Source organism: Neolamprologus brichardi, chromosome 20, assembly GCF_056152115.1.
Source record: "Neolamprologus brichardi isolate AB-2024 chromosome 20, ASM5615211v1, whole genome shotgun sequence".
In the NCBI taxonomy this organism is placed as follows: domain Eukaryota; kingdom Metazoa; phylum Chordata; class Actinopteri; order Cichliformes; family Cichlidae; genus Neolamprologus; species Neolamprologus brichardi.
In genome coordinates this window covers 774,937-791,594 of record NC_142123.1, presented here as the reverse complement: position 1 = coordinate 791,594, position 16,658 = coordinate 774,937, and the positions used below count along the sequence as shown (strand labels likewise).

Genomic DNA, 16,658 nt, shown 5'->3' with positions numbered 1-16,658 from the left:
GCTCACAGACTGCAGACATCAGATGCTCATGCATGGCTGATAGATTATAAGTCATATATCACCATCCACTCATGCTGTGGAGAGGTTTAAAAAACCCACTAACCTGTTACATCACCCAGTGTATCGCAGGCCTCAGTGTTCCATGTAAGCATCAAAGCAGGATTAAAAAGTTGGATATGAGATCCTATAAATAGACAGTAACCCCAGCTCTGTATGTTCGATCTGTTTCATAATCTAAAAAGCTGTGTGACTCACCAAGAACGGGCGAAAACAAAATCATGAGAAGGGCTGGACAAAAACATCACAGCCAATCCTGCTGCAGTAGCAGCAAAGAGGACTGTGGGGCTGAATCAACAGCCTGATGTCGTCAACGATTCTTTACTGTACAAGTTCAAATGCAGTAACCGTGGCCTAACAGGCTTTTGTGTGTTTTTAACCAATCAGAATTTATTATCAACATTCCTGCTTAAAGTCTGACTGAACAAACTCAGTAATGTAAGTAATGCTGCAACATAGCAAAACCCCGAAACCCCCCGAGAGCTCAGCTTTCCATTTGCTATATTTTTGTGGTTAAATCATTCTTTTGTATGTTGTGTGCTTTTTGTGCTGTGAAACAGTCTTTAGCTTTATGTTTGTGTATATTTGCTTCAATGGAGTCAGTTCCTATAATTTTAACCCATTTTAAACTGCACTTTTAGGCACTTGGTACTAACAGTTTGTCCAAAACTAAAAAGTTTGCATTTCTTTATTTTTATGAAAAATGCCAAAGATAACATAGTTAGATGTGTACATAATAATGTTGTTGCTTCATCGAGGTAATTTCTAAAGAGCTATCAGCTGGAATCTTGGCATATCTTAGCCTGGTGTGCAGTATGTGCTTAAACAGTTTAAGGAAACTAGACAAGTGGAGAACAAAAGAAGTGGTAAAAAAAAGTCCAGACACAGGACTGAGAGATTTATTCAGCTGATCCATCTATTGTTCACTGAAGGCTCATCAAAAAGGTAACAGTGAAAGAGCGGCTGAGCAACTAGTAAGAATGGGCAACATTGAAGAAAAAGGCTGAGGTGTGCCAGAGACACAAGAACTGGACTCAGAATCAATGAGACATATAGACGGATGAATCCAGCTCTGAAAGTTTCAATCCTGGTCAGTATGTTCATAGGAGGTCAGGACAGACAACAGTGAGTGTCTCCAGCCATTTGAATAACAAGTGGAGGCTCGTCATGGTTTTGGGCTGCCTTTCAGTCAAATGTGTTGGGGATCTCTCAAAATTGATGGAACTGTGAACACAGAAATGTACCATCAGATTTTAATCCACAATGCAATAGCATTTGGATTGATAGTGGCTTTATTTTCACCATGACAATGATCCCAAACACTGCCTGTGCAGAAAAACACACAGTGGAACACTAACAATCGTGGACTGGGCTCCCCACAATCTGGATCTCAACATTATGAAGCAGTGTGGGATCATCGTAACAGAGAAGAAAATAAAAGGCAGCCAACACCCAATGAAAGGCTTTGAATGTCCTTCAAGAAGCCTGGAGATCTACTGAAGACTGCTTCAGGAAATTACAAAAAAGCTTATAGGAGAGATCAGGCTGTGCAGAATAAAGATGGTCATTAAATGGTAGAAACTCAATTTTTTCCTTATAAACTGCTTTTTCATTTATTTTTGCAAATGTTTCGATGAGTCGCTGCTGCGATTTCTCCATTTTCCAAGCTAAACGATCTGCATTGACCATCCTCGAGAGCGCAATGGCATTGAGGCTAATGTCACGAGACATCACTGGGTAATACTGTCTTCTGAAGTCATCACACCTGATTGTCTTTTGTGATGCTGTCATGCTCTGATGGCAGCAGTGACAGGCTAGTTTGCACTTTCCCTCCAGTAGACTGACACAGTGGCCTGCTGAAGTGACCGAGGCAGGCTGACGCACTGTCGGAGGCTGAGGCAGCCTTCGGTCAACTCCTGTTACTGTACGGGCTCATAGCTGACCTCTCACACATTCAGCAATATTTTAGCCTTAGCACAAACACACACGTCACTCACAAAACCATGCACAGCCACATATCTATCTATCTATCTATCTGTGCGCAGACTTTATCTGCAAAGACGGTGAGCTACTGAACACTATTATTCTAGAGAAGCAGTGATGTTTGCTTTATGAAAGAAAACGACGGTATCCACAATTTCGCTTGGCAGTCGTTCTTATGATTTATTACCACGCATCGATGTGAAAATCTACCACGATACTAGGTCACCACATTCAGTTATATAACCACTCTTAACGAAGATCATCCCATCGTGGGATATGGAAATGAAAGATAGGCCTTTGAGAAGACGTATCGAGATCCTGCGGCGTCTCACGCATGCGGGCTAGATAATGAGGAGGAAACGGAATCAGCCGTGGGGGTCTTCAGTGCTGGACCCTCGCTCTCTTACCCACGGCTGCTCAGCTGCTTCTGTCATCCATATTTGCAGCCTCAGTGGACAATTTGCTCAGCCTCGGGCCTTCTTCAGCGCTCACAACAACACATCAAATGAATTAATTCTGCTGCTGTGGCAGCGCACTGGCGATCTAGGTCATGCAGCTCTGTCTCTGTGTCCCCCCCCCCCCCTCCCTTCGGCCACCTAAAGACATGTCCACATCCTGCTGTCCTCCTACACAACCTGACCTTGTCATTCTCAGGTGATTTTCCACAGAGACACGAGTGTGGCCGTTTAGTCTGCGCGTGTGTTCGTGTGCGCAGGCGCGCGTGTCAACGTGTGTGGCGTGTGAGTACGTCTGTGCCCACTGTGCCGTATTTATTTATTGGTTTGTTGGTAGCATAGGTATGATGAAATGTTTTTGAAAAAGCACTGAGCCGCTGTGGCTCGCCTGCAGCCATGTGAGCATGAAAGAGGGGGGAGAAGAGCGAGAGCGCAGGAATGGATGCGGGAGGGTGAGCAAAGTGAGAGGCAGCAGAGGGAGGATGACAGAGAAGGGAGTAGGGTGAGAGGAGAGAAGGTGCAGCGAGGAGTGGGGGGACTGTGACGCACACCGATCGACTCTGCTCGCAGCTGATTGGCCGCCGTGCCTGCCAGTCAGAGGAGCTGGGTCTCGGGCGCTGCTTGAAGAGCAGATTATGAAGCGGAGCGCAACCAGCGGCAGTCTCCTCTTATTGTCTCAATGGCTGCACACGCATTCCTCCTCTGCTCCCTCGCCTTGCTGTCCGCTCTCAGCCGGCCTGGCCTCTCGTTCCACGACGAAGAAGCGCAGCCAGGACTTACCTATGACGAAGTGCCTGAGATCTTGGACAGGAGGTAAATCCATCTCTACGGCTGTGAACAGAGGAAGGGTGTAGGGGAGGGGGAGGGGTACACGGAGATGCATGCAGGGATGCTGAGATGCTGATGTGTTCTCGCAGGGTCGTTTTTGTCGCCCCTCTCTTTCTCCTTTGCGACGCTTTTAAACATTTCACCTTGGCTTTGCCTCAAATGATGGTTCGGGCAGTGTTGGTGCGCCAGAAAGAGCTGAGGTGCGAGGCTTTGTTTGCCTCAGTGTTGGGGACTGCATCAGACGCTGCTCATCGATCACGGATGGGGCTGTTGTCTCTGTACAGTAGTGCTGGTCTGGCAAGAGGAAGCTAAATAAGGTTGGGGCAGTGGGCCTGCAGGAGAGGTAGAGAAAGGAAGGAGAGGAGAGAGAAGAGAAGAGAAGGAAGCAGGAAGGAAAGGTAAACAAGGATGGGACAGGGTGGAGAGGATGCATCAGGGCTGGTCTGTTGGGGTCTGTTTACTGATGCAGTCATTGGGAGAGGAGGGGGAGAGAGAGGAAGAGTGGAGAGGAGAATTTTAGCCAGCTATGTCTGCATCATGCACATGCAGTCCTGCAGGTCAAATCTGGATAAAATATTCAGGGCTCGAATGTACAGGCGTTCACAACAGTGTGACGGGACAGCAGCGAGCAAGCAGCCAGTTCCTGCTTACAGAGACATCACAGCAAAGACCTGTAATACGGTGCCAAATCCATGTAAGGCTCTTGAAACTATGCCATGCACGATGGTTCAACAATCCTCTATAGCACAAACGCTTCAGAGCCAAGCAGAGTACTCTTTAATCAGAGTTCAAATGATTTCCCTTGTTATTGCACTTTGAGTGTGGTAATACACTGTGGAGGGTGGGAGATTATTACTGCGATGCTTTCATTTATTGCACGAACAATCTTATCTGTACATGTTTGCAAGTCCGGGGCACAAATAACTTGGATTTAGAGCCTAATATAAGAATTCTCGCGGGATTTCTTTCATTCCAGCTCAATTTGGAGTCGTAAAACCCGACAGATAGCCTCTGACAGAGAAAGGCTGCGCAAACATCTCCAGGGGTTTGTGAGCCTATTGCCTGGATCAAACTTTGTATGTAACTCTGCAACGTAACAGCTCTGGTCCCCAGACACAGCCTCGGTCTCAGCGCTGACACACTCCGAAATGCTGTTATATAAAAGCAGCCTCGTAGTGGAGCATAACACTGGAGACGTAGAAGGAAGGTACAGTGAGATAGAAGGTTACAGGAAAGTAATGACAAGAAAAAAGGCAGGAAACTAGAGATTGTGAGTGAAGTGATGTCATGTACAATATGGAAGTGGCAAAGTTTAATAGCCTAGAGCATCGCAGCATTATAAAGCTCTTAGCCACAGACATATTTAATCTATCTATAGCTAAATATCTAAACTTTTAAGCATGTTATAATTAAATACATTTTAAATAATATTCAACATTTTCCAGTAAACTTTTGGCAATTTAAATATATATATTTACATATATACTATACATTTCTAGTAGGATTCAAATGAAGTTGTAATTTTGGAAATCACACACTGAGAGAGCAAACGCACGAGGTTCTGCAGTTTAAAGTTCTTACGAAGAGTTTAAAATGTTTCTGTTTGGACCTTTTTATGCTGCAAGACTGAGAAGTGTTGGAGACCTTCACAACATGCTCCTCTGATGTTGTGAATATAACATCAGAAGAGCATGTTTTATGTTTTAATGTTTAATGTTTTAATCAAACTTAAGTAGGTTCAGTTATCCATGGAATCCAGTTTTAAATGAGTAACGTCCCAAAACATTTCTCAAACAGTTACACAAGTTACACTTGTATAACTCAAGATACTAACACAGTGTCTTGAGTCTGTGACATCACACTTATACTTGCATTTCATCACTCCCACTGTACAGTGAAAAATAGCCTCCGCGTGTTTATAATTCCCAGTGGTGTCTAGAATAGCACAAGATGTCTTGCATGCTTTTCCATATTAAGGTAAATTTATTCTCAAGTTACAAAAACCTGTCAATATAAATAGTTTTATATAAAACTGTGTTTTTTGCAAAGAACAGATAGCAAGTATACAATATACAACTCATCAAAGCTGCAAGTTGCACCCTCTCTCTGTGCATCTGTTGATCAGTCATGTGGCTGTAAAAAGTGTATCCATCACGTTCTGCAGTCAGCAGGTGCTGAAATGTATTTTGGCGTCTTGACTTTAACATAGAGATTAGAGGTCAAAGTGCTAGATTTCCAGGAGAAAGATTAAAGGGTTAAAAAGACCAGCAGCTAATTTTAGAATATTTCACTAACTATTTAAAATCATAAAAATGTGTGCTGTGTTTACAAAATGAAAAAAATCAAGTCAAAAGTGAACAATCATGTGTTCTGGTCCCTGTTTGAATGTATTCATAGCGTTTCAGCACTGCTGCCCTGACCCTTAACCCTTTGATCTCAAAGGAGCAGGAAGATTTGCACAACTCTAGCACAACCAGAGCTACACAGAAATAGCAGCCAGACGCCAACTAACTCCTAAATCTTAATCTGCACTAATAAATCTATTAATAGGCCGACACCTGCACAGTCTGGGATTGAGACATGTTTTCCTGCCTTGACAGGGATAATAATTTATTATCTGATTAAATAATTTTAAACAATTGAAAGTAGAGGATGTTTTGCATGCCTAAAAAAAAATTATGGCTCTGACATTAATGTTAGCCAGCAATAGAAGTTCTTCCTGTACATTGTGAAATGCTGCCATATCTGGGTTTGAAGTTTCATGTAGGTATAATACAAGGAAACATGAGCAGCTAGAACACATCACTGGATGCACAGCTGAGCTACACAATGACAGCGATTGTAGGCTGAGAGATCTGAAATGAGTGGATAAATATATGTTAAAGAAATGTTACCTCATCATTTTGTTACATTTTGAATAAAAACATTCAGTTTGTGAGATGAATGAACTGCAGTATTTAAAGTAAAACTCATTGTACAAAGGCTGTCGAATGTAAAGGTTTGGATGGACTGATGGTGGTTTACAGAGCATCACAGTGCAGCGCTCTGTGTTAGCAGAAGCTAATGGGACTTGTTTACAAGTTTGGGGATCAGGCACCACGCCTTTTCTCTGCTCAGCAGCTCACAGCAGAAGCCCAGACGAGCCGAGATAATCAGCTATCTGCACGCTTGAGCAAGAATGTCCAGTAAACATGTACCGATTGATCCCACGTGTAGGCTTGATAGAACCAGATGCTGAAAATGCTGAAAATGCTGAAAATATCTGTAATTTTAAGATTGTCATCATTATGTATTGAGGCTATCATCTTACTGTTAAAGTGGACTTGAATAATGCATGGGAGCACGTTTGAACATTTGCAGGGGGGGTTTATTTATTTTGTCATATGTGAGGGGACTGCAGTGACCCAAGGAGTGGCTCCGGCTTGGCTTTGATTATATAAAGGGTTTGTTCAGCACTCAGGCACCGTGTGACGGGCTGAGCCAATGATGGGGCTGCAGAAGTCCAGGTCTGCTATATCTGCTGAACTGGCACAGGAACAGTCGGCTGGGCTTTAGTTAGCACTTGCACACTTGCGCAGCCTCCTCTGGCAGCTATCAGCCAGCTGAGGCCCGGAAGATGTGCAGGAAGACGTCCTTGTTTGCTTTAGTTCATCTGAGTGTTAACCGGTGACTGCAACTGAAATGTTTTCATTAACTCGTAATGAATATCAGAGAGAAAATATATATCAGATATTATTTGCTTTTTTGTAGCTATAATATCATATACGTCCCCAATATTAGTGCAGGCAGTCAGTGAGCAGCAGCCAAGTGTCTACCACGTAGTGAGGTTTCAGTTGCAGCTGCCTGCTGCCAAATGTAGTGCTTTTGGCAGCTGTTTCATACAGTCATGCTTACCCAGCATTCACCAGGCAAATATAAATATTTGGATTTACCATATACATAAACCCTGTTATTGTTTTTCATACAGTAGCTTAGGGAGCCAGTACGTGGGAGCAAGTCCTTTGGAATGTATACATAAGAATACAGACACATAGTGCAGGAAGACTTGATGTAAAAGTTGGCACACGTATGCCATAAATGAGACTGACACCAGAGCGTGTACTCATTACAATTCAGCAGAAATCATCATGCCGATGCCGCTCAACTGATGATTATTTCAAATGATTCCTGCAAATGCTCACCTGATAACTGCAGCGATGTAGCAAGAAAGCTGAAACGTCAACAGTGTTGTTGCTGTGCACAGAAAGCCCGAGTCTCTATCCACGTGTTTCATTCCACAAGCTTATTACAGAATTTCATGTTTTTTTTTTGTTTTTTTTTTATCCATATACCCGAAATTTAGGGCTGCCACGATTAGTCGACTAGTCACGATTACGTCGACTATTAAAATCATCGACGACTGATTTAATAGTCGACGCGTCGTTTGAAGCTTTGTAAGATCACAAAAGACGCAGGAATAAGTAGTAGGATTTAAGAGTGTAATAACGGACTGAAACAGAAGATGGCAGCACTGCATGTACAAGGATGCCAGCTGCCGTTAAACCCCGAAGAAGAAGAAGCTGTGTCCCAGAATTCATAGCGCAGCCCAGCTCAGTTTCCAACAATGGCGGCAGCTAGTTAGTTTTAATATTACTCTTATTATTCTTTCTGGGTCACAAAATAAACGTTTAACATATTTTCAGGCGAGAATGTAGCTGTGTAAACCTCAAATATCGGCTCAGTTTATCAAGACACCACATATTTTCAAAAGCGCTCCGACGTTTTCGGAGACGTCTGTTACCCACTAGCTCGATAGCTAGCCGGGGGCTAGGCTCACTAGAGCCGTGACACCGGACTCCAGGCTAATCGTTTTCAAACCCACCGCCGTCTTTCGCTACTCAGGTTAAACATGATATATAAGTCACTTAGATAACTTAACAATGTTATTGTTTGGCTTTTTTTAGTATTTTATTTGTTCCTGAGTAAATCGGTTTGGCTGAGATTAAAGTTATAGTTTTTACACAGCTGAAGTGTGAGATGCTCGAGAATATACTCCGGTGTCCTGTTATATTTTAGATAGCAAGGAGTTTATTGAACTTCACCGAAACAATCTGCAAATTTCATGGAAAAAAACATAACCTGTTGTATAAGTAAGAGTGAGAAGGTCATATATCTCTAATAATGATTTGATATATTTTTATATGAAAATGAAAGGAGATATTTATTTCACACACATTTTCCTGCCATGTTTTGGATCGTCATGGCCAAAGTTGAAATCGCTTGGACGTCTGTATAGAAGTCACGATTTCAGAGGTCAGGTCTGATGCAGTCTCCTGTTGTGAACGCTGCAGCCTCTGACATCAGTCCTTAATCTCTTCATCTTGTTCTGGGCTTCATCTCTCATAACTTGGGCCCCAGTGGACCTGGCCTGTACTTACCACTAATCCTAATCCATCTGACACTTCACTACACCATATTGCCCAGGTGGAAACGGCACCATACGGCCAAATAACTGCTCCAGTCTCCTGGCACTGATATGTCTGGCAGCTTCCTCCCAGACTGCAACCGTCTGATTCATTCGTCAGCTGTCTGCTTACCTGCACAGGATCCCACCTTCACCTTGGTCTCCTAATTAAAATTGTGTGAAATAAATCTGTATTTTTTAACTCCAAAATAAGTAAATAATAATAATAAATAAACTAAATCTCATGTTCCCCTTTTATCACAGGATTTAAAGGAGGTTGTTGCACTTTTGTCTGAAACATAATTGTGAGCAGTCCTTCACAGCAGATGTTTCAATTGCTTTTGTGCGTTTAAACGTAGTATAAATATTCAGCTCATCCTCTTTCGGTCTTTTAAGAAGAAATTTGCAGCGTTGATATTCAACTAAATAACAAAGATAATATCTAACAGAAGTTCCCTCCATGCATTGTTTTTGTTGTACTGCAGTTCATAAAATGACTTGAAATGCTGAGAAACTGGCTAAAGTAATAGGGGATAGATGTTAATTGTAATACTCCAACAGATCTTGGGATTTAACTTTTATAAGCCCATTATAACTCTCTAGTGGAGAGCTTAGGCAGCCAGTCCAAATAATGGATGAGGGCAGGTCACGATCAGGCTGGACCACTGTAATAAACAGAAGTAGCTAGCGCCACGTTGTAAGCCAATTGTTGTAAGCCAATTGTTGTAAGCCAATTGTTGTATCACGTCTTTGATTAGACAGTTAAAAGGATCAGGATGAGCTTGAAGAAGTCCAGGCTGTGTGGAGTTTAAATAGACCAAGAGCAGCAGGGCAAGGACAAAGGTGTGGAAAAATCTGCTCCCAGCACACAGTGTGGGTCAGTCCCAAATCAAAGACACGTTTATAGAAAAAGCCACACACCAGACCAACAACGATACAATGAGTAAATGTGTCTATGTGCTCGGTGCACGCCCATATGGAAAGAAGTCTTTTAAATATACACGTATAAACAGATTAAAGAAGCATAAATATATTTCTATACTGTGTATTGTGTATTTTGTTGTACAGTTATTTTATTTTATTTTCAACTTTAATTTATATATTTTATCTTATTCTTTCCCAGTTAAATTTACCCTTCATTCTAATTTGTGTTGTACAGTTATTTCATTTTTAACTTTAATTTTTATATTTTATTTTATTCCTTCCTAGTTAAATTTACCCTTTTTAATTTTCATATTTATTTCCTATCTTATTCATAGCCTTTTCTTTTTTTCTTTAGGTCACGAGCAGTTGTCTAAGCATTTCACTGCATATCGTACTGTGTATGACTGTATGTGACAAATAAGATTTGAATTTGAATTTAACTACCTAAAGACTACTTTAGAAGTCTGACCAGAAAGATTTTGTTATTTATTATTCAAAAACAAACTGAACTCGTGTTTTTACACCCACATTTGAGCCGGCACACTAAACCTTTCAGAGAAGTTTGGAATTACTCAGCATCAAATGCAACAACTAAAAAACAACATTGTCTGTTCAGCCATGCAAGTAAATAACTGTATAAAGTGTGTTTCACTATTTTTTCAGCTTTTATTTGTATAACAGTAAATTTAAAATTTTTTTGATAACAATAATATTAGATTTTAGCATTAAAAACATCACTTTAGCTAATAAGCTTTTACATACTGGTGAATCAACTGTTACAGAGACTTAAAATAGGATTTTGTTAGTTACCATCCATTAATGTTACTTTATATCAGCGGTCTCCAACCTTTTTTGCACCACGGACCGGTTTATGCCCGACAATATTTTCACGCACCGGCCTTTAAGGTGTCGCGGATAAACAACAAAATAAAACTAGTACCGGTACCGAAAAAAAGAAGATTTATTCATAACACACGTGAAAAGACCCAGGAAAACCGAGTAAACGATAAAAACGATAACAAAATAATGCTGAAAACCGATAAAGACCCTGAAAACTATACATTTCACACCTGAGCCTCAACTCTCGCGGCCCGGTACCAAACGACTCACGGACCGGTACTGGTCCGAGGCCCGGGGGGTTGGGGACCGCTGACTTAGAGCAGCTGTGGCATGAACCTGGCATTTGGTGGTAATTTGGTCTAAATGCTAAAACATAAAACACATCAGTTAGATAAATAAAACAGCTGTATGTTGTGTTTCATGGAACATTTAGTTGCATGCAGAACATTAAAATGCACATTTTTTGCATAATACTCAATTTTATGTAAACAGACCTTTTTTTTATTGTTGTTGTGTGTTTGCTGTGTTTGTAGAATTTTTACAGCTGTTACAGATCGAGGCATTATTAACGAAAGAAAACTCTTAAAAACGATCCTTTGTGTTGCAGTTGCAGGACCTGATTGTGTGTTCTGTGTTTCCCACAGCAAAGAGAACCCCAAACAAGCAACAAGAGTCACATCAAGTAAGTAACAGATCTGCTGTGACGCGAGGCCTGATTCAATCAAACCTGCCGTGGTCATTCTGACACTGATGTGTTGGATAGACGTGACAAATGCATTTGTTTCCTCACACTGGAGACACTCAGCGTTATAAAGTGTGGAGTGCATATGATCCGTGCACACAGTCGTGCTGCTGTTTCTATGCTTCTCTGACACAAAGGTGGAAAATTGATGAAAACATTCTTTTCAGTTACATAAACGTGTTTCTGGATCCAGATAATATTTGTAAACACTCAGCACCGTAACTGTGAAATAAACTGCCGATGAGTCAGTGTGATGACGCAAAACAGCTGGAAATAGATACGAGCCTGAGCAATGAGGTGCACACGAAGCCTCTTTGTGTCACCGTGTGCGTTTAATATCGTGCCATCGTTGCAGTATTGCAATCAGCCTTTTTTGTGTACCAACATGTTCAACGATGCGGTAACGTGTGTGCGTGTTTTCAGGTCAAGATGGTGAGTACGGCTTAGAAAGCGAAGAGGTTTATTTGACGCCCGAAGATGAAAACCCACTCAGGAGAATACTGCAGGTACAGTCTCTCTGCTCTTGCCTGGCTCTCTCCACCATCAGCCGTTCGCTCGCACACACACACCGAAACACACACTAGGATGCTCGCAAACAAAACAGAGCATGCTCACTCAGCCGTACTGCATGACCTTGAATGTGGGAATATTGTAGTCTCATATTCACCAGAGGTAAAACATCTCTGCCACCCACACACAGGACTGCTGAAAACTCTGCAATAAACATGCTGCACACGCTGTTGCATCAGCGTATCAGTTAATACTGGTTTACTGATTCTTTTATAAAGATTTTTATATTATTATAGTAACGACTGTAGTTTTGAAATGTTTTGGAAAAAGCCACACATACCCAGTTATTTAAGAGTAATATCACAGTGTGACTGCGTCTTTATATATATATTGTAAATTAGTGTCAAACAGCCTGCAGTGACATGTAGCCTTTGAGCACAGAGATTAAAGAGCCAGTTACTATTTTCACAACCAGCAGCTGCCACACAAATATCTGCAAATTCAGAAAGATGCTGTTTTCCACGCACAGCTCCTTCCTCATTTAGCATTCAAGTGGCGGTTGGACCGCTGAACTTTACACACGAGCGAAATTATAATCATGATGACAAGCTTGACAGAAAGGTGATTTTTCAATTGCCCTTTTGAAATCAAATATCACTGCATGCATAAAAAGGAGGCATGGCAGCTTGTGCACTAAGTCAAGCTCGCTCGGTGGGGAAATAAATCAGGAGGCGATTGTGTGCACGTGTCACGCTGACATATGCTGTGGAAGAGCAACGGTGACAGAAACGGCTGCACAGAGAAAGGATAACTTGGATTTATGGTCTCTGAAGCTGTTTCCCTGTAGAGCAGCTGGATCCACCAGGGTCTGCTGTTATGGAGGGAAAAGCAAAACTTTATACCGTTTACACTGTCGAATTGTTTGGCTCACGTTATATAATTAAATAAAGTAATCACAGGTTACAGAATATTTTATTATCCTCATAAGCCCCGAGCCTAACTGATCTCCTTGCCCCCGTATCAGGGGGCGTTGGGGCTTAAGAGGTTAATTTGTTTGGCTTCAACAAATAGAAATTCTTTTGATTTCTAGATGAACTTCTTTATTGAACACACTGTCACAGCCACTTCCTGCCTTTGAAACAGAGAAAAGCACATATAGAAAAGCGTAGAAGGATGCAAAAGTGCAGCTACTTGTGCTTTTTCTGCAGATTTACTGTCATTTTTGAAATTGCTCCTGTGCTTAATGACTTTCTTCATATGTTGGCAGCCTTTTAACTGGCACCATCCTGGGATCTCTCACAGTAAGAGGAAGCTGCTCCAGTCTCTGATGGGGCCTTACGGCCCGCTGAGCGTGTCTTACAACGGGAAGACTTGCATTCTGTTTAAGGCAAAGCGACTCGCGATCCGCTACAGGAACCACACCTTTATCGATCTAACTGAAAGGGTCTTCAACCCAAACTCACCTGTGGACACTAAAGGCTCCATCTGCACCAAAGAGAAAGCTACGTAAGTCAGAGGACCCCTTACTGCGCAGCTGCTTTAACATTGTGCATGATGCATTATATTTCCTCTGTTTCTGTGTTAAATGTTTACGTTTCTTCTTTAAAGGCTTTCTTTAAAGTTTGGTGACGTGGAGGATTTGCGAGGTCTTGTAATAAGGTAAAAACACACCGACTAACTTCCTACATTTTATTTATCACATTCAACATCATTGTTGTATTAGAACGGGCAGTTTAAGTGGTCGTGTGCAGACTGCACGTCTAACAAGCTGAACTGTGCCTCCACCAGGCTACAGATGTCCAACACTTTTTACGAGGCAGCTGGTCAAAACTGGTTCACACTAGACAGCGTCCACATCCACTACAACTGGACCCAAGAGGCTACATTCAATGCCAGCGAGGTCTACGCTCCCGCCACTTCCTCCTACCATTGCCAGCACGTCAGCAGCCTGCACAAATACGACACCCTGCTAGTGCCCAGCTCCCACACGGACACGTCTGCTAACTGGCACATCACGTTCACTGACTTCCAGGTATACTGTCGCACAAAGGGCACCGCCTTTGTTGTGTAACTCTTCTAATAATGTCTGCACATTTGCTCTTATATATGTGTGCATGTGTGTGTGTTTGCCAGCTTTTTGCCTTCGTGCTACACCTGTTTGGCCATAGGTCAGTCAGTCTGTCCTTTTCCTGCCTGTTTGGCAGACCGTCAGTCTGTTTCTGTCTGCTCAGCCATCTGCTGAGGCTGTCTCAACCTGTCCATCTGCCCAGTAAGAGCCAGTTGTCCTCTTTAGTTCAGCCTAATCTCATCTCTCTGGCTTCTCTTTGCTCTTCCAGATCCAGGCCTTCAATGTTCAGTCAGACAAGTTTGCATCGGCCAGTGACTGCGCGACTTTCCTGACACCGGCCATCCTCATGGGCTTGGTGACATCGTTGATTCTGCTCCTCGTCTTAGCCTACGCCCTGCATATGGTGGTACACCTCAAGCACATCGACCGCTACGAGGAGCACAAAGCCACGGTCTACTTCCCCCGCAGTCCAGAGGCAGAGTTGCCAGACAAAAACAGTCTGTGAAGGAAAGCGAAGAGCCAGAAGATGGCAGGGGAGAGAGAAAGCTGAGGAGCAAGGCTGCGGGGAGCACAAGGGACTACAAGATCGAAAAAGTATCCTCCACTGAATATTTGTTTAACAAAATGACAACTTTGCCTGTTCATATGAAAACCTTCTAAGTCTTAACTGCTTTAAGTAAATGTAGACCGTGGTGGGATACTTTTTCTTCTTTCCTCATTGACCTGCATCTTGGCGTCCATATTTTGAACGAAGCCTGTGGATGTTCAAGCCTCTCCCAGAGATGGCTCATGACCCTGATGTCAAAGGTCAAGGTCTGTCCCGGGGCCCTGAAGGGCAACAGTGTATACAGCTCTTTACCCCAGTCGGCTATTAAACACCTTATCAGCTGACCAGCTGTAGCTAATACAGCTAACATCAGATGTATAAATGTATGTACTACACGGCCGACGAGCTTTTACGACAGAACTTTGTCTGACATTGTTGTAGGAACACTTCAAAGAGCCAGTTTTAGAGCAGAGATAGCCGTATTAGCTACATGCTGAAAAGTCCGCTTTGGCTAGTGCAGTGTTTCCTAATAATGAGGATTACAGAGAGGCTGGCTTAAGTTGCAGCTTAAAAGAATCAGATATGGCATGAAGTGGAAGGAGCTTGAAAAGCTGTGGACTGGTAAGCAAAGGGAAATTTCAGGAACCACTGGTCTAGCATCGGAGCGACTGGAGTGAATGTGCCGACACTACTGGCCCTTCAGAGCCTCTGGCATCTCTCACCCTGCCCCTGAACAAGACTGCTGCTTGGGACTTAACTGTGAAATGGCCTTTAAACAGACCAGCAAGATAAGGGGGTTTCTACCAACTAGCACAACATTGGTCAGTGCGAAAGCGCTAACCACAAACTCAAAGACTCTACAAGGAACTATGCTGCACAAGACGGCCCGTCGTAGGGCTTGGCAGGAACGCGGGTTGAAACGACTCGTTGTTTGACCAGGGGAGGCCACGCCCTCCATCTGCACCACTGGATTTGACTGCCAAAGTGAAGCTACAACGAAGTTGCCATAAATTATGGTGAGAGACAGAATAATGTGAAAATAAAAGCTAACATTACAGCTATGTACAAAACACAAAAGAGACACACAACATGTACAAAAGTGTCACTCTGCGGAGGTTTTTTATATACATTGTAATCATGAACTACTATTAGGTACAGGATGACTATGCTAATCCTCATAACCAAAAGGATATACAAAGCTGTAGATACTTTAAGATCTCTATACGATCATAGCTGTTTACTATCTTCAAATACTGCACAAGTAACAAGCATAAGCGTCAGACATTGTGCTCAAGGATTGGTGAAAGTATCAATGCATATGATTTTTACGACAAAGGATTAACCTGTTACACTGTTTGTCTATTTGTTTGACGCTGGGCTGGAGGATGTAAGGTCCGGTTTCATTGAACTGTAAATTACAGTGCAAATTCCTACCATAGAAGGACAATGCTGTGGAATGCCGTCCATCCATCAGGACTCATAGATGCCATTATAAAGCCAGATGCCACACTAGCAGCAGTAACAGCAGCAGTAAGTCATTACTTCTGATAAAAACACTCAGCATGACAGTAAATAGATATCTTAACATTCAATATGGCAGTTCTGTCAATCTGTAGCAGTGTGAAATGTGTTTTTGGTCATAAATGTATCCTACAAACTATGAAGAGGTTGGAGGCAGTTTGTCTGAGCACAGGCTGATGTAGACTGAACAATAAAAGATATTCAGAGGAAAAAAAGTCTGTTGTGTTTATGTTAGAAGCAGTTTGCTGCACTTAAAAACATCAATGCACATATTCAAAATATCCTCTTTTTGGTAAGCTGCATAATATTGTTTCAAACATTTTGTTCATCTTGTTAACTGTTATTCAAATTTCAGATTTCCAGCTCAGTGTCCAGGTCGGGCGCCAGGCCCCCCCCTCCTGTGTGCCATCTGCTCTCTCCTCTCACCTCTCTCTGATCTAAAATGTCTCACCTGCCGGCAGATATCCAATAAAACTCCTTCGTGGAAACACCCAAGGCAGTCGCAGCCATGAGTTAAATTGCAATCTCAAGCCACTTCTCTTTTCTGCTTTTGAAAAGACGATCTCACAGGATAACTCTGTATCCAAATTTGAAATATTTTAACAGAGTTCACATTAAACTATTCATCCACATGGCACTGCAACAGGCTACAGTATGTGCCTCAGACTAGACGTGGCTATAATACGACTCTCCTTGATGATGAATAATTATGAAATAATATGTTTAGCCCTTAACGTCAT

General features: G+C 42.4%; 1 protein-coding gene across 1 annotated transcript; it reads left to right on the top strand.

Moving 5' to 3' along the window:
* Positions 1 to 3,043: 3,043 nt before the first annotated feature.
* Positions 3,044 to 16,133, top strand: atp6ap1lb (ATPase H+ transporting accessory protein 1 like b). The gene is made up of 7 exons (XM_087834218.1): positions 3,044 to 3,308; positions 11,175 to 11,212; positions 11,696 to 11,778; positions 13,050 to 13,288; positions 13,391 to 13,441; positions 13,571 to 13,814; positions 14,119 to 16,133. Exons 1-7 carry the CDS (start codon positions 3,175 to 3,177, stop codon positions 14,353 to 14,355), a joined length of 1,026 nt encoding a protein of 341 aa, XP_087690344.1. The 5' UTR covers positions 3,044 to 3,174; the 3' UTR covers positions 14,356 to 16,133.
* The last annotated feature ends 525 nt before the right edge of the window (positions 16,134 to 16,658 follow it).

Excerpts from the sequence above, each read along its gene's own strand:
- atp6ap1lb (XM_087834218.1), top strand. The coding sequence starts at position 3,175 with ATGGCTGCACACGCATTCCTCCTCTGCTCCCTCGCCTTGCTGTCCGCT. Across the intron at positions 3,309-11,174 it reads CCTGAGATCTTGGACAGGAG|CAAAGAGAACCCCAAACAAG; the intron begins GTAAATCCATCT and ends TGTTTCCCACAG. Across the intron at positions 11,779-13,049 it reads CACTCAGGAGAATACTGCAG|CCTTTTAACTGGCACCATCC; the intron begins GTACAGTCTCTC and ends ATATGTTGGCAG.